At 34.4% G+C, this 19,083-nt stretch overlaps 1 protein-coding gene and 1 long non-coding RNA gene across 2 annotated transcripts in view; both read right to left on the bottom strand.

Moving 5' to 3' along the window:
- Positions 1–19,083, bottom strand: part of LOC138713829 (uncharacterized) — a 280,083-nt gene that overhangs the window by 235,862 nt on the left and 25,138 nt on the right. The gene's annotated exons all lie outside the window — the stretch shown is intronic.
- On the bottom strand, positions 155–6,710 carry LOC138712986 (uncharacterized). Its single transcript, XM_069844669.1, has 2 exons — positions 6,579–6,710; positions 155–1,003 (listed from the first exon to the last, which is right to left on the bottom strand). Exons 1-2 carry the CDS (start codon positions 6,591–6,593, stop codon positions 500–502), a joined length of 519 nt encoding a protein of 172 aa, XP_069700770.1. The 5' UTR covers positions 6,594–6,710; the 3' UTR covers positions 155–499.

Below are 19,083 nucleotides of genomic sequence, written 5' to 3' on the forward strand. Positions count from 1 at the left end.
GTGGATATACGTGATGCGTGTGTATAAGGAAGAATATTCTTTTTCATTTTAAGTAATAAAGTTGAAATTATAAAGTGTTGTATCTTTCAAATAATAATTATTTTTAAATAAATGTCAGGCGCAATGATTTACTATATTATGAGAAATATCAGAAACTTAAAATTTTGAATTGTGAAAAATTCTGAAATGGTAAATATAGCCTAAAATCTAAATTAGAACGAACTTAATTTATATTCCAATTTTCATGGAAATCTGTTCAGCCATTATCGCGTGAAAAGGAACAAACATCCAGACATACATACATACATACAAAAATGTAAAAAATGCGATTTTCGATCTCAGAATGATTAATTATTCATGTCAACATCAATTATTTTTGGAAAAGTGAAAATTACTAGAAAAATTTTGGTTACAGATTTATTATTAGTAGTCTATAAATTATATTGTATTCTACATTGTATTGCATCGTGCTGCCATCTAACAGCAAAAAGGTTAGGAGCTAAGGTTTCTCTGTCGAGACCTTGAACCCTGTAAGTATCTGTATCAAGATATATTTGAATGCCTCTACCAGTTCGCTTATAATAAACCATTTCAGAGGAGGACCCCAGCAGCAGTTTGGATCTTCGTTAGTACAATTCAGCCTGCACACTTCTGCAGCACGTACTATGCTTATTGTCGAACTTTCAGTACTATGGAGAAGTTCATCACTGCTTTGTAAACCGTCAGTAACTACTTGCTCAGTGCCCACTTCGGTTTTCCCAGCAGGAGAATGGCGGTGTGAATCCCCGTCCACGCTGTGCAGGTTCTCTGTTAGACTTTTGAACTGTTCCTCTTCGGCTGCTACAACTTGTTGATAGGGAGTGTCCCTGTCCCTCTGTCCCTGCGCCTCGGTGATCTGGCCCACTTCCTCCATTACGCCGCCGGTCCCGATTTGTCCTGCCATGTGTGCAGGGACAGAAATCGCTCCGACATTCCACAGGGCCGTCACAACTACCAACGTAACCTGCAATGTTCACGTCATACATTTATGTAGGGTGAGTTAGGAGGATAGGTACATGGTTTGAGGCATAATAATAATAATAATAATAATAATAATAATAATAATAATAATAATAATTTATTTAACCTGGCAGAGTTAAGGCCATACAGCCTTCTCTAACACTCAACCAGGAGTAAAACTGCGTTACAAAAAACACTACAAATTTACAAAGTACACTACAATTTTACACACAAAACTGAATAAGATAATAATAAAAGTAAGTAGAAATCAGACATAATATATAACATACAGAAAGAAAGGAAAAAGCATAATAAAATGTGAATAGCAGGTCAAAATAAATTAGACATACAAAGTATAAAAAATAAGACAATTATTTATAATAATAATAATAATAATAATAATAATAATTTATTTAACCTGGCAGAGTTAAGGTCATACGGCCTTCTCTAACATTCAACCAGGAGTAAAACTCCGTTACAAAAAACACTACAAATTTACAAAGTACACTACAATTTTACACACAAAACTGAATAAGATAATAATAATAAAAGTAAATAGAACTCAGATATAATATATAACATACAGAAAGAAAGGAAAAAAAAACGTAATAAAATGTGAACAGCAGGTCAAAATAAATGAGACATATAAAGTATAAAAAATAAGACAATTATTGATGATGATAATAATAATAATAATAATAATAATAATAATAATGATGATTTATTTAACCTGGCAGAGTTAAGGCCATACGGCCTTCTCTAACATTCAACCAGGAGTAAAACTGCGTTACAAAAAACACTACAAATTTACAAAGTACACTACAATTTTACACACAAAACTGAATAAGATAATAATAATAAAATGTAAACAACAAGTAAGTAGAAATCAGACATAATATATAACATACAGAAAGAAAGAAAAAAGCATAATAAAATGTAAACAGCAGGTCAAAATAAATGAGACATATGAAGTATAAAAATAAGACAATTATTGATAATAATAATAATAATAATAATAATAATAATAATAATAATAATAATAATGATTTATTTAACCTGGCAGAGTTAAGGCCATACGGCCTTCTCTAACACTCAACCAGGAGTAAAACTGCGTTACAAAAAACACTACAAATTTGCAAAGTACACTACAATTTTACACACAAAACTGAATAAGATAATAATAATAAAATGTAAACAACAAGTAAGTAGAAATCAGACATAATATATAACATACAGAAAGAAAGGAAAAGCACAATAAAATGTAAACAGCAGGTCAAAATAAATGAGACATACAAAGTATAAAAAAATGAAACAATTATTGATAATAATAATAATAATAATAATAATAATAATAATAATAGTAATAATAATAATAATTTATTTAACCCTTTCTAACCCAAATTAAATTTACAAGCAATCCATGTTGAAACAAATAGCTGTATTAGGACCAATTCAGTGACCAAGTTACGGGAGTGGCAACATTTGAAACAAAACTATATTGATGAAAATGTATTGAAATAGAAGTTATCCAGCAAAATTTACCTTCATATGTAACACACAAGTATATAAATGCTATAAAGTTAATTATTGCCATATGGTATCCATAGGTAAGAAAGGGTTAACCTGGCAGAGTTAAAGCCATACGGTCTTCTCTAACACTCAACCAGGAGTAAAACTGCGTTACAAAAAACACTACAAATTTACAAAGCACACTACAATTTTACACACAAAACTGAATAAGATAATAATAATAAAATGTAAACAACAAGTAAGTAGAAATCAGTCATAATATATAATATCAGAAAGAAAGGAAAAAGCACATGTATCAATTTGAGATAAGAAGCCCTGGTCCGGAAATGACTGAGTCGAAAGTTATAAGCAAAAATAGTTGTGTGGAAATGGAATTGTAATTTGGCACCACGTGCCCTCCTTCCTTTAACCTTTGGAACAGTCGTGGAAAGATGGTGTGGGCCGGATGTCTCCTACGTGGGTACTTGTCCCGATACAATCTGTGAGCTTGTCTACTGTTCCCATTGGCTCATCCGTATTCGAAAATCAGGTCTGCTTATTCCGCTTTCGTGTATTCTTCCATTTCACTAGAACTGATCGACTGGACACTGCAACTTGTACACATACACTGCTGTCTACAGACGTGCATATCAGGACCGACCATGTCCGTTACACATTACGCTATCTGCATTGCTTTAGTGTAGTTTCCTGTCCCCATCCCTCAGACAGCGCACTGAATGGAATACTGTAAGTAGACAACGTAAACAACGTCAGATGAATACAGTACGTGTAAGATGTACAGATAAATACACATAAATAAGGTGTACAGAGGAATAAAATTATTTCATTTCCACACAACTATTTTTGCTTGTAACTCTCGACTCGGTCATTTTCGGACCAGGATTCCTTATCTCAAATTGATACATGTGCCCTTCGCCATCATCCCTGATAGTTTGTAACACCACCTCGGAAACACCCTGTATATAAAACATCATTAACAGAATTTGGAGTAATTTCAACGATCCTTTGATTTTTCACAATGACATAAAGCTTTAAAATGCAGTTTCTCAAAACTTCAAATTTTAAATTGTTTCCCTTTTGAACTGGGTCGTCGGTTTGTAATTTAAGCATTATATGTTTTGTATTTGTAATTGTTTGCATTATATTAATTTGTGTTTTGACGGTCCAGTTCAAAAGGCAAACAACTCAAAATTTAAAGTTTTCATAAACCTGAATTTTAAAGCTTCATGTTACTGTGAAAAATCCAATTAACACAATCTGATTTTAAACTTATTATATATGTATATAAAACATCATTAGCAGAATTTGGAGTAAATTCAACAATTCTTTGATTTTTCACAGCGACATAAAGCTTTAAAATGCAAGTTTCTCAAAACTTTAAATTTTGAGTTGTTTCCTTTTTTAACTGGGACGTCGTTTTGTAATTTAAACATTATGGGTCGATTTCTAAAACGAGGTCTAAACCTCAGCCATGGTTTTAAACCGCGTTTGGATTTATAAAACGAGGTCTTTTTCATTTTTCTGAGCCATGGCTCGAAACCATGGTCTGAAGCAGAGACCACGGCTGGGGTAGGTTTAAAACCACGGCTTCATGTATACAAGATGGAAGTAGCAGATCAGCTGGATGATTATCAAAGGAAAATTTGTGTCTACGAGTTTTGAATTCCCAGATAGATTGATGACAGACAGAAATAATCCTTTGTAACTGTATAACGACGATAATTTTATTTCACCCGAATATTTCGATTTTCGAAGGAATCAACGCAAAATTTAGCAAGAATGGTAAATAATACTCTGCAAAAAAATGCAAGAGGCGGTAGATTGACAATTTTTTTACACCTTCTTATTACTTTAAGGGAAGTAAGATATAATATTTTATATTAATTATACCTCTATGTCTGTAAGATGATATAACTTAATTCTTAGTCTTTACAGTAGTTTTGGACATTTTATTTAATACTCGAAAATGATGTGTGCCTACAAGAATATGAAGCAAATGCGATTTTGTTTTGTTATTTTAAGTTTTATGCTACTTGGGTCTATTATATGTAAAAATAAACCATACTACATTTTAGTTTCAATTGAAATTTTAATCCAGTGTATATTTAGACTAATGGCTTGTGCAGCAAATGCTGCTGCAAACTAAGTTCGTTAGACGTTCAAATAAAAATTTTTCAGATTTATTTTCAATGAAGAATACTTGTCTTTTTGATAGTTATTTGCTTCCATAATAATGAAACATACTCCCTCTGAATGGATTTTTTTAGGCCAAATACTTTTTCTTGAACCTATCCAACTTCAGTTTTTGAGTTTCAACGCGAAAACGCAAGTATCAATGTCAGGACGATAGCAGTAGCTATTTCAGGTCATTGTGGATTGTAGGCAAAAGTTAAAAAAATGTCAGGTTTGCTAAGCTTTCGAACAATAGCATTTTCGTATAGCTGCTGCATGTAGAACTTGAAATGTAGAGCGTAAAATCATTTTATCCTACTAAGAGATCTTGCTGAAATGATCTGGAGACTACAAAATTTTCTAGGCCTCTTATTTTATTAGTAAGTAATACCTTTTTATCTTTCCTTAGGAACTGTACTTTTTGCGCTCTCTCGAGCCAATACTGAAGACAATGACACATATCAATATCTACACTACACCGCCATTAAGTATATGAAAAAGACCCAACCCCACTGGGTTAATAAAATAATATAAAAATATTTGATTTTTAATAACAATATTATTATCTTACTTAAGTTTTCTAGTTATATATAGCAGTCACTCAGTAAATTATAGAAAATGAAGATCTAAATTAAGATATTGTCTACATTTACTTACATAACCTCAAAACGTTTCACTTTCATGTCATCAATATAGCATCAATATTATGTACAATTAATGAAAAATAGATGCATTATGATATTAACTATAATAATATTTAATTTCTAATGGTAATAATGTCATCAAACCACCTCAAGTTTCTTAGATTTGAATATCCAATACACAGCTGTACTCAGAAAATTATACACTGCAGAATCAGTTTTTAATAACAAATTGAATTGAGCTCTAAATATGTCGGCAATCCTGCAGGTCATGGCCTTCGTGTAATAGCCTATTGTTTATTGTAGTGTGTGTTTTGTTCTGAAATTCAATCAAGTCGGCCGTGAATGCAATTAATTAGCTCTCAAAACTGACAACAGATGGATTTCGGAAAATAGGAAAATTATGTAGGAAAATTGACATTTCAGTGAAAACTACTACTTTTCCGAAAAACTTTGGATGCCAGGCATGAAAATGAGGGGTCACTCATTAAAATCCGTTCAGTCGTTTTCCCGTAATTTCCATTACCAGTTCAAATTATATATATATATATATATATATATATATATATATATAATTAATTCCTTGGAACCGGTTTTCAGGTAGTTAATGTTGGTAATAGTTATGAACAATTATAAATTATAACATAAACCCTCGACTTGTGCTAATGATTTGGTCAATATCTTTATGGTACCTAAAAATCCGTTCCCTATTAATTACTAAGTAATGCTAGTATTTTAAACGTACATACTGTATATTCTGTAAAAGCGAAAATAGCTATAACAATAACTTAGCTGAGAACAAAAGAATGTAGGCTAACTTATGCAATTCAATAGAAATATTAATCCCGATGTTCATTTCTTTCTAATATCGACTGTTTATCAGGAATAAAAATCGATTCTTAGCTGCGTTGCCATATATAAAACCCACGAACCTCGGTTTCTTCTCAAGCCGCGTCTCGACTTCGTTTTAGAAATCCCATGAGGATTCAGACCTGGATCGCGGTTTAAAAGCAGAGGTTTGGAACCACGATTTCGTCCGTGTTTTAGAAATCGACCCTATATTTTTGTTCTTGTAATTGTTAGCATTATTTTAATTTGTAACTGTTAGCAAATTTTAAATTTATTTTGTAACCATTAGAATTATTTTAATTTACATTTCTTTATTGTTAACATTATTTCAGTGCACACATAAGAGATTTATTTCATTTTTCAATATTTTTAAATTTCTTTTCTCACCGTGAACTTGTCCATGGAAGGTTGTTTTGCTTGTATCCTGTAAACCACTTCAAGAGCTGTATTCGTCAACTTCTGTATGTCGTTCTAAACACCTCACGTAATGAAAGAGCTGGAAGTAAACCCCGCTTTTCCTTCACAATGTGTTTTTGTCTCTGTGCGTGGTAATTGAGTAATAGGATTTTTCCTTCTCAGGAACGAAATAATAGGGCTGTAATTATAGTTAGAACAGGACATCCTGAGTCACACAACAAAATGTTAAACTATTGTGTTCAACTTATTTTCGCAACATTTTCCTTACCTTTGCGTGAGGTATACATGAAGTTCTGCAAAGAAAATGAAAGTCCGTATTTGATTTTGTCGCAAATGAGTAAAAAAATATTATTTCTACGTCAGCTGCTTGTTTTTACGGATGACGTGAATATGTCAGGAGGAAATCCACAAACTATTAGGGAAAGCACGGGAATTTTACTTGAAGCAAGTACTTAAAGAGATAGGTTTGGAAGTAAATCCGGAAAAGACAAAGTATATGATTATGTTTCGTGACCAGAACATAGTGCGAAATGGAAATATAAAAATTAGAAGTTTATTCTTTGAAAAGGTGGAACAATTCTAATATTTTGGAGCAACAGTAACAGATATAAATGACACTCGGGACGCCTATTATTATTCGGTTGAGAAGCTTTTGTCATTTAGTCTGATCAAAAAAAAAATAATAATAATAAAGTTAGAATTTATAAAACAGTTATATTACCAGTTGTTCTTTATGGTTGTGAAACTTGGACTCTCACTTTGAGAGAGGAACAGAGACTAATGGTGATTGAGAATAAGGTGCTTAGGAAAATATTTGAAGCTGAGAGGGATGAAGTTATAGGAGAATGGAAGACGTTACACAACGTAAAACTGCACGCATTGTATTCTTCACCTGACATAATTAGGAACATTAAATCCAGACGTTTTAGATGGGCAGAGCATGTAGCACGCATGGAAAATCCAGAAATGCTTATAGTGTGTTAGTTTGGAGGCCGGAGGGGAAAAGATCTTTGGAGAGACCGAGACGTAGATGGGAGGATAATGTTAAAATGAATTTGAGGGAGGTGGGATATGATGCTAGGGACTGGTGGCGGGCTTTTCCACACATTTCTGGCATCTACTTAGGAAATTAGGCCTACACATCACTACATGTTTTTTCCTAAAAAAAGAGTGCCTATTATTCTCTCTATTGGAAACTGAGCACCCACACTCTTAATTTCTGGTCATGAAGGGATCTCTTATGGAGCAGATTGGGCTTTCCGGAACTCCAATATTGGCAGTTTTGTGAATTAACATATCCATGTAAGTGAAATCACGCTTTGTCTGAAAAGTAACTGAAATTAGGATCAATTTCTCCGTTATGCACTTTATTCAAAATCAATTCACAAAATCTGTTCCGAAATGCAAAATCACCCAGTTTAAGTTCATTTATGGGGTTTTAACTTATGTAACTTCGTAGCCTTTAATTGGGGAGCTGATTTTCAAAACGTATCTTGTCCAACTGATAACGAAAATGAGCTTTCTGTATCCATGCATTCTTCAACTATAACTCTACATATAACTGTCATGATTTGGCTTCAGAACGCCCTCTAAATTATTAAAATCTTGCGTTAAAAGTGACTATTGAAATCAAACTGACACCTTTCCAGAGCAAAATTGCGACAAAATATTAGTTACAACTTTGTAATCAAAGAGACTCTCACGCTGCCCATTTGATTCTAAATGCACCCAACCTCTTTGGTTTCATAATGTTTCTTGCCTAGGTGGTAAGAAATTTTAGACCTATGTCGCGACGCTGTTATTCCCGGCGTGACTCCTCCTCTTTGCTTACGTCTTAGGAAGTGAAGGCTCTATAAAGTCTAGGTAGGTAGTATCGTTCGCCATTTTTGTTCTTTCGTTGCCGATCTACCATACGAGGAATCTATTTGCCACACCGTTAAACATTATCATGTCGTAGCTCCTATGATAATAAATCAAACGCACTGTAATTCAGCAAATAATTGAGCGGCAAATAACGTCTTCGTGTGCTTTCTGCGAACGTCAACGAAAGAGCCAAAAATGGCGGGCGATTATATTAAATATTTATCGAGCCTTAAGAAATGAATAACGTCTTCATAAGCGAATTACAAGACGCATACGTTTAAATGTAGCCGACTTGCAACGCGATTGGCTGCCGGAAATTAGAGCGACGGGACTATAAAAACGTTTTTTGTGATTTCCCACAAAGTTATGGGGAGGGACAAGGGTCGTTTTGAAAATAAGCTCAATTACACAAAAGTACAGATATAAAACAAGAACGGTTACAATATTACAGTACTGGTAGCACAAAACTTAAAAAGAAAAATACAAAAATATTAAAAATGTTAAATTTGTATACTAATAAACAAAGCTTATGATCTAAATTAATAATTATTATTAATCTAAATAAGTGAACGAGAAAGGACAACTAATACTGCAAACAAGAAGTACAATTTATACAGTATAAATTATTAGGCAAAGGCTGTAATCAACACTAAAAAAAAAATATTAAATGTGCATATTTTTTTGCTTTCCTCTAAATTAGTAAATTTTCCGGAAATACAGCAAAAATGACAAACATTTCTATGTTCCTCTTTTTTAACACAAATAACTCAATTTCCTCAAAAAAAAAATCCCCGACTTACAATCACTGAGTCACTCAATTGTTTTTCGTTATCTACGTTGTTTGCTATCAAGGGTATGTGTAACGAATATTCCAGCTTTCACATAGCTTCAATCAGCCTACCCTTTGACCCCTCACTTATTAATAGCAGTCTGACAACTTTATCACTACAGCAGGATCGCGATATATAAATAATTTAATCAGTTTGCTGCGTTGTACAAGGCTGCAACACATCCGCCAGTGGCGTAACTACATTTTGTGCCTTCCCCGCAAGAGAACATCCTTACTATTTGTTTGGTAGCTAACATAATTATGAATAATTTTCGCTATATCTATTAATGAAGTTTAAAAATGCATGCAAACACAAAACATTAATAAATGTAGACCAGTTTGTCAATAGTTACATATGAAAGTTCGTAAAGGTTCTCTTTTTGGTATGGGTGTAAAGTTTGTGAAATGAGGCGAAGTTTTTTCTACGATAGCACAAATTTACATTAAATAAAATTTCAACTTGGAGAGATTATACGATCACAATGTCATGCCCGTCTAAACTCAGAATCAATAAGAAATAAGTAATAATTGAACATTGCATCAAACAATTACCAGTTACCTTGGATTGCTCTGAACGTATTTCTTCTCAAAAACTAAGAAAAGCATTGCGTGAAGATTCTTTTCATTAATGGAGCAAATTGAAAAGTAAAGCTCTGGGAGTTGTTTTCTATTCTCACTGGAAAAAAGGTAATTCGTGGATCTCAACCAAAAAGGGACTTTCGAACAGTCAGTGGACGCAAGCCATTAAGATGAACTGTAATACAATACCTGTACGTACTCTCCCTGGTAGAACTCTTGACTCAACCCGTTGCAGAAGATGTGACGAGCAAGAAACGCTTCCTCACGTCTTGGGTTTCTGCCATCATGGAGAATTGCTCCGAATCAACAGACATAATACGGTTCGTTCTCTCATCGCAGCTTCAATCCGTCAGAATGCTTCCTATGAGGTTTATAAGGAGGTTGGTTGCGTCTCTTCTGATGGCTCTACTAGACGGGCTGATATCATCATAATTGATCGGCAGAAGGATAAGGGTGTCATTCTTGATCCAACAATCCGTTTTGCGATGCATGAGCAACAGTCACAAGAGGTGTGTCGTGAAAAACAAGTCATCTATGAGCCTTGTTGTCAGCATCTCGGAGCACAATACCACATCACACACTGGACAGTTTTTGGGCTCATGTTCGGTGCCCGTGGCACGATCCCACGAGAAACTTTAAATCAACTTAAACAATTTAGAATTTCTGATGCATCGATTGATGCCATAGGATCTCATGTGTTAAAATCATCCTTAACTATAATTAGTAATCATTTGTACCCAGTAAACGTTTATTGTAAATGATTTCCTATGTTTTCGTATCATTTATCCTAATGTTTTCTTTTTCCTTTCAAATTGTCACACAATTGGTTTTCATGATTATTCTTTATGAATTGATTAGTAGGCCGATCTATTCGAACCCTTATTTAGGGCGGCTTTTTGTTTGTTTGTTTGTTTGGAATGTCAGCCTGTTTTATTCATGTTCACTATTTCATGGCCGTCTGAACTGGCCATATAATCAACAAAGCAGTTAGGAACTGTTGAATGATAAAATCTTGTTACAATAAATAGCCTACTACATATAACTTCAGAATAATAAATGCTAAAATGTACATATGAATGTTAAATTTGTTACTTATTTGTGTTACGTGCAATGTTTAAGCAATGAAAGATCGAGGTAATACATTAATTTCTTATTGATTGAAGTTTATACATTGAATATTACATCGTCTTTAGCAGTGCGTAAAATAAATAGTGCATGAAGTGATTACTTACTTCTTTACGCACTGGTGTTTTAAAGACTCACGTTAGGCACTGCTAACAGGGAGTAAAATGCAACTTTATACACTATTGTAGAGAAATAATAATTTACACAATAGGCTTCAAAATTTAAGTTGGACTCGCCTCTTCTCTGTCGATCATGTGCTCTTTATTTAGTTTTTATATAGTTTTCGTTTTATTAATTTTAATTTCGAAAACGACCTCTCAGCAGAGCTTACAGAGACAGGGAACGTCAAAAACGGTAAATATGCTGTAATAAATTCTGAAAAACCAGACGCCAATCAGTGGCGAAGTGTCAGAGGCAGGCCTACAGAACTCGCAAAGTAGGGGAACTATGACGTCAGCCTCACTCCACTTCTATTGGGGATGATCGACTTCCGCCCCGAGAATGAATGTTGATGCAGCCGAGCGTAACTAGAACGCCGTGACCGCACAGGTAGAAAAGGTGGGTGGGGTAAAAGAGGGGAGGAAAGCAGTCGCTCTCAAGAGCTACAGTTCTGCAGGCCTGGTCAGAGGAGACAGGGTAGACATGTCACGAAATAATTAATACTACAGGTATCTATTATAATTTTCTTATAGGTTCTTTCTTAATTTCTAAACAGATTTCTTTTAACTTCTGATAAAGTTAATAAAGTTCCGCGTAATTTATTTTTAGATGCCTCAGAATAAAGTTTCCTGCAGCCATAGTGGATACTACATGTGGGGTAGACACAACACGATTTGTCTCTCCTGTCTGCTTCAGTCTCTCGTAGCTTCACCCAGGGGCGGTTATTCAGGTGAAGTAGGTGAAGTGCTACTTCACCTATTTACATCTAAAACACAATTTTATTTCTTATTATTAATTAATTCTAGTTATTACGGGTACCGTATATCTAAAATAAAATAAAGCTTTCGTTTCAGTCGTTATGAACAATGTTTAGAATAATGCCAACAGTTACGAGTGCCGAGTGGTGTCTATTGTAACTTATTATTGGGCTCCCATTCTCATACAGACTTGGTTTCCATGGCAACGTGACGTCACGCACTAAAGAAAGATTGTATGAGTGAAGTGCGCTTCTGTGTCTTTCAGTTACGGAGAATTGTCAGATTTGTTGTAGTTAGAGTAATCAGTTTGCAGATCTAACGGTACTAATAATACAGAAGGGTTGAAGCTGGTCTCCAAGGCCGGGGGCTATTATTTAAGGGCTGTGAAATTTTACAGTACTATGTACTACCTGATTCGAGAATAGTATCCTCATTCCTTGTGTCCAAGCAGCCACCCCTGCAACGGTAAATTAGCTGGCTCTATGTTATTTTATCAGGAATACACCCCACATAGCTTTGCATAGAAATAATTATACTCTCCACCCTCAGTTAAAGTCAGACATTTTATGAAGATATTATCGACAGGTTTGCAGCTTTAAAAGATACCATACGAGAATTGACTTGATATGCAGGAAATTGGGTGAGTCCTGAAATAAATTAGTTTTCCTGTTTGCATGTGTTCTAGAACTAGTAAAATTGTACTTAATTTACGAATTGTAGGCCTACTCATTATATTGGTAAAACTGTTTGTGTATGTGAACAGCACTTCACCTACATTTTTTTACGACGAGCCGCTACTGGTTGCACCAGAGTACTCACTATGGCTTCACATGTGGCTAGACACGTCTGCCCTGGTTTATACACTGCAGTGTTATGATAGTGATTCCTTCCCATAAGTGTTGTTTCTTGTGCTGCAATTTTTAACAATCTCTAGTTATTATTTATTAAAATAACTTAACAGTTCATTAGTGATTCTATAAGAATGAAGAAATCGAGACGACACAAGTTACAGTAGCGTGCAAATTAATCCGAACACGACATATTTTTACATTTTCTGTCATTGTTGGCCTCACAGCTGCTCATACCGCTTTAATTGAGTAGCTTAATATCAAAGACGGACATCTGACCTCAATAGAAATTTAGATAGCTGTGGTTTTTTATACAATTTTTCATGCTCTTTCCAGTTATAGTGAAACTATATGTAAACTCTAACACTACATTTATAAAATAAATTGTGTTAAATATTACAAAGAACATTGTGAATTATAAAATAGCCTCTAGATCAAAACTATGGCGATGACAGATGTCCGTCTTTGATATTAAGCTACTCAATTGACACCTGTAGTACGTGTAATTCCATTGTTGAAGGTCTGTCGTTATTATTTATTTTTATAATATGTGACATTTTGCCTGTCGTTTTGTACTTTTAAGCATTTCAGTTGTGTTGAAGACTTAATACTGCAATCCTGTGTACATTCTGTCGACTTCACAAATGGATACAACTCCACGAAAACGGTCTAAAATTATAACATTAATAGAGCATTTTTCTATGACACAGAGGCAAATTGCTGCAGAATGTCACATCGGTTTGGCTACTATTAATTCGATCATAAAACGATACAGGGAGACTGGATCCATCACACCCCAGAAAAAAGGAAACTGTGGCCGGAAAAGGAAGACTTCACCTGCAGATGATCGTTTAATTGTCAGGAAAAGTAAATTAAATCCTAGACTAACTGCTGTCGACTTAACCCGCGAGTAATGGCTACCACTGGGGCGAATATTCACGTCACAACAGTGCGGCGCAGGCTTTTGGAAGATGGACGAAGGGCTCGTAAGCCTATTAAGAAGCAACTGCTAACCCCTGTTATGTGCAAAAAACGCTTAATGTGGGCAAAATTACATCAACACTGGACAGTGAATGACTGGAAGAATGTACTTTTTTCCGATGAGTCTCATTTCGAGGTCCACGGGCACCATGTTTCTTACGTACGGAAAGGATCCGAAAAAGTAACAGCAGCTCATCTCCAACAAGCACCCAAATACCCCCCTAAAGTAATGTTTTGGGGTTGTTTTACACATGAAGGGCCTGGAGCATTAATACCTATCAAGGGAATGATGAATTCTGACAAATATATTCACTTATTGGAAACCAGAATCGTACCCCAGCTACAAAAATCATTTCCGGATGGCACAGGTGTGTTCCAACAAGACCTGGCACTATGCCATACATCTCGAAAAACTACAGAATTCTTCAACAAGAAGAATATTCAGGTACTCCCCTGGCCAGGCAACTCACCCGACATCAACCCCATTGAGAACTTGTGGTCAATTTGCAAAAGAAGAATGCAAAAAATGGATTGTTCTACAAAGGAGAAGATGATTTCTGCCCTCATTGGTGTATGGTTTCGCGATGAAGAAATGAAGAATATTTGTGGGAAATTAGTGGAATCCATGCCAAATCGTCTCAAAGCTGTTATTAGGAACAAGGGAGGCCACATAGATTACTGAGGTATGTCTTAGATCCTTTTTTTTATCCCGTTTGAGCATTTTTGCATAAGTAATTATGTTGTTCGGATTAATTTGGACGCTACTGTAAATTTACAAATCTCATCAGGGAAATCAAATGTTCTTTAAATTGTTAGGCAATATCCAATGTAACTTCATGAAATAAACAATGCATTCTCACCGTATATTACACAAAAACTTGAACTGCAATTGTGACTTGTGAATGAAATTCCCCTAAAAGTGAATGACTTCAGAATGTAGTATACGATACAAATCCAGGAAACTTCTTTAAAATGTATTTTGCACTTCTTCAGTTAGATGCCACGGAATTAAATTGCAGTAAATATGTTGTTGTTGTTTTCTAATACCAGGCGTTTGACAATAAAGTCATTTGACCTCTTGCACTCCAATATTTTTCAAAGATATTATCATGGTCAGCCACTGAAGCACAGATTTTGAGATTGCAGTAAATATAAAGACTTCACGTTTATACAGCTGGATCACGAAACCCCGACATTAAGAGCAGGATATCATATTCTAAAATATCAAGAAAGGCACTTCATACCATGCCATACTAATTCAGCACTTCATAGCATAGATACACGTCAAAAAATGACTTTCATGCTATCAAAAAGGAGTGCGTTATATGGCAGTAAAAATTTTTAATAGCCTCCCTATCGATATAAAAAATGAAACTCAAAACATAAGATTATTTAGGACCAAATTAAAGAAGTACCTAATTTCTCACGCCGTCTATTCTGTAGGTGAATTCATGACATTCAGTAATGCTTCATGAAATTGGTACTAAAACTTTGTGTTGTACTAGTAGACTATATTGTAAATCTCTTCTGTATATATTTCATCTAGACTGTGACTATAAATTAAGACTTTATAATAATATTAAGTTTTTTGACTTGTTCCATATTCTAGCTGTGAAGCAATGTATGAATACCATGGAATGTTAATAAATACAATACATTACCATGTTCATCTTCTGTCTAGTTTTGTTACTAGACTTTTAGCTATTGATGTTGCTCTTCACTATGTTTTTCAAATTTATGATAAATCTGATTCCATATTTGCTAATTTACATGGATCAACGAAAAACAACAGCTCAGGATCAGGAATAACATGTCCACTATTTTCATTATACTGACCAGTTGGACAACATACAACAAACTTTGATGTAGAAATAACAGAAATCCACATCTCGTCCCAACAGATTTTATCCTGGATAGTTGTTGTTGTTTAGTCAACTGTCCGAAGACAGGTCTAAACCTCACAAATGAAACCAAGAAGGCACCGCTTATGAGGCAACTAGGCCAGGAGATAATGGCATAGGATGGCCAGTTTCTTTCCCCCTCCATTGCATACATCGCCTACTAGCTACATATTACACTAGTCAGACTTCAGATGCATACAAACAATTGTTCTTCCTCTGACACATATCGAGTGAGATGTACTGCCTGTACATATCAGCCAGAACCTCAATCAGAGGATAATACTGGATATATAAATTTGAAAAGCTATCTTCTCTGACTCCAAAGCAGCAATTCAAACTATAAATTCAAACAAAAATATGTCAACCCAAATTAAAGAATGCCATCAAATGATTCAACAACTCCAGAAACTACAAAAAGAAAAGTACAACTACAATGGACACCAACACATTGTGGAATCTTTGCCAACGAGACTGCTGATCTTCTTGCAGAGAAAGGCTGTGATCTATCTCAAAAGAAAAAGAAAAATTTACCCTTCATATCTGTAAAAACAATAATTAAAAACAGATACATAGACCAACACAACCAAGAACCACACAACAAACTAAGAACAAAAAGTGGAATATCATTATTAATAAAGTAGAAACCATCTTTCAAGCACCTCACAAAATTCAGACTTATCACAGAAACACGACTGTTTAGTGAAGCACTTAAACTGCCCTCTATGTGATCAGGAAGAAGAAATGACTGAAGGCCATCTTCAAACTTGTAATGTCCTACCTGCTGGACCCATAATAGAGAAATACTGGAGAGCAAGAGCACTAATGTCTTCACTGCCAAGGGCCGAGCGTTAGACACAACACATATTTTACTTCGGAATATGACATGATAAGACTTTCTTGTGTTAAATTTTAACGTACCTCATTAACATGTTTCGACCTATTTTGGGTCATGTTCAGAACACTGGTCGTTGTTGGTCTTGGCGCCTCATGTTTCCTGTGTGGGTGTGTTCGTAGTGTAGAGTCAAAGAGTGTATGTGTTTTGAAATTGAGTTGTGTGTTGAGAATATCGTTGGGGTGTGTTTTCGTTTGTCTGTATATTTCATATTGTTCTAGTGTGTTGAATTTCTGGCTTTTTGGTTGGATGTGCAGTATTTCCATGTCTGTGTTGATGTCTCTGTAGATGTGGTTGGCATTTGTAATGTGTTCTGCATATGTGGAGGTGTTTTGTAATTTTGTTATGGCTGTGATGTATTCTTTGTAACGTGTTTGAAATGATCTGCCTGTCTGTCCTATGTATAAGTTGTTGCAGGAGTTACATTTGAGTTTGTATACGCCTGTGTGGTTGTATTTGTTTGTTTGTGTTGTTTGTGTGTTGAGATGTTTCTGTAGAGTGTTATTTGTTCTGTATGCGATGTTGTAATTTAATTTCTTGAATGAGGTTGCAATTTTGTGTGTGTTTTTGTTTTCGTATGTAAGTGTGATGTATTTTTTGTGTTCTTGTGTTTGTGTTGTATTCTTCTGTTTTTTGTGGGTTTGTTTTGTCTTACGTATTGTGTTGTCTATTATGTTGGGGTTGTATCCGTTTTCTTGTGCTATGTATTTGATTGTGTTTAGTTCTTCGTTGTAATCCTGTTGGTTCATTGGTATGTTGAGTAGTCTGTGTACCATTGTTCGGAATGCAGTTTGTTTGTGTTGTGTGGGGTGGTTGGATGTGTTGTTGTTGTTGTGGGTTTTCTGTATACTTTGAATGTGTGTTTGTTGTCTACTTTTGTTATTGTGATGTTTTTGTAGAGTCTTATTTGTTCTGTATGCGATGTTGTAATTAATTTCTTGAATGAAGTTGCAATTTTCAATTTCAAAACACATACACTCTTTGACTCTACACTACGAACACATCCTCACAGGAAACAAGAGGCGCCAAGACCAACAATGACCAGTTCTGAAGATGACCGAAAATAGGTCGAAACATGTTAACAAGGTACGTTAAAATTTAACACAAGAAAGTCTTATCATACATATTCCGAAGTGATACAGTGTTAAAAGTTGTTTAATCAAGATGGGTATATATTTTACTAATTCTATGGGAGACAGTGCTTAAACTGGCTTTAAAGGAGGTAGCAGTATGCACCTAATTTAAGTGAATATAGGAAGAATGGTGGAAATAATTTCAAGAGAATCAGTAATAAAATTTAGAAAAATTAACTTTAAAATGGAATAGGATATAACATAGGGCCTATTTAAAAAGTATAAAGAACTTCTTGAATAGCAATATAATATAAAAATTACACTAAAAGAAAGTTTTTCATATCTTACTACATTTATTTAAAGGGTATGACACTTAGATCGTACAGTTAACGTATCTGAAACTCACAAGAGCCAAAAATTCCCACACTTCTGTGCTGTTATATGTTGAACACATTGTGTAGTCTAATACAATTTGAGACATATACTTACCTTACACCAATCCAAATTAGGCTGAGGCTTTTGAACGATGCAGTAGAATCCCTCTTATCCGGTACAAAAGGGACCAGGCTAGTTCCGGATACGAGATTTTGACAGATAATTGAATAAATACCGGTATATACAAAGTAAAAGTTCATATTTCATGGTGCCAAATGTTGAAACTGCATCCATGTGAAGCTTATTTCTCTATCATTTGCTCATAAGTGAATAAACATCAAAACTGTGTGGATTTTCCTTATTAAAAAACATCACAACACAAATAATACACTAATTTTAGGTTAGAATATTCACTGAAAACGAAAGTTCGTGTGAATAACACTGAAGGCCCGAACATAATTAAATAAACATAAAAACTGTGTGGATTTTCTTTATTAAAACACGTAACACAACACAAATAATACACTAATTTAAGGTTCCAATATTCACTGAAAATGAAAGTTCATGCGAACTTCCTAATGCATGTGGCAACAATGACGGCCTGAACATTATTAAATAAACATAAAATTTGTTTTGGAATATGTATTATATGACTTTCTTGTGTTAAATTCTATCGTACCTGGTTTACATGTTTCGACCTGTTATGGGTTTAATTGAACAGTTTTTATACTTTCGATTGTTTTCATGTTAATGTTGTTTAAACTTGTCTTTTTCTTTACAATTAATTTCTTCTTCTGGTTGTTCTACTTCTTCGTCTTTTTCTACTTCTACATGTTAAAATATATAGCTTAATGTTCCGAATGGTATACCACCGAGTCCCTAGAATTATGTTGGCACTTAACACTGTTACTGAAATCTTACATTATTTCCACCCATTTTGTACTTGGCTATATAAAAATAACTTCATTTCACAATATAAACGTGCCATTTTTTAACTTAGAACTCTGTTTTAAGTAATATCTATTGTTATTGGGTGTTTGTAACATTATAGAAAGGCATGGAAGCAATAGTCTCTTTTTTTTCATATGTTTT

This window comes from Periplaneta americana, chromosome 14 (genome assembly GCF_040183065.1).
Source record: "Periplaneta americana isolate PAMFEO1 chromosome 14, P.americana_PAMFEO1_priV1, whole genome shotgun sequence".
NCBI classification, from domain to species: domain Eukaryota; kingdom Metazoa; phylum Arthropoda; class Insecta; order Blattodea; family Blattidae; genus Periplaneta; species Periplaneta americana.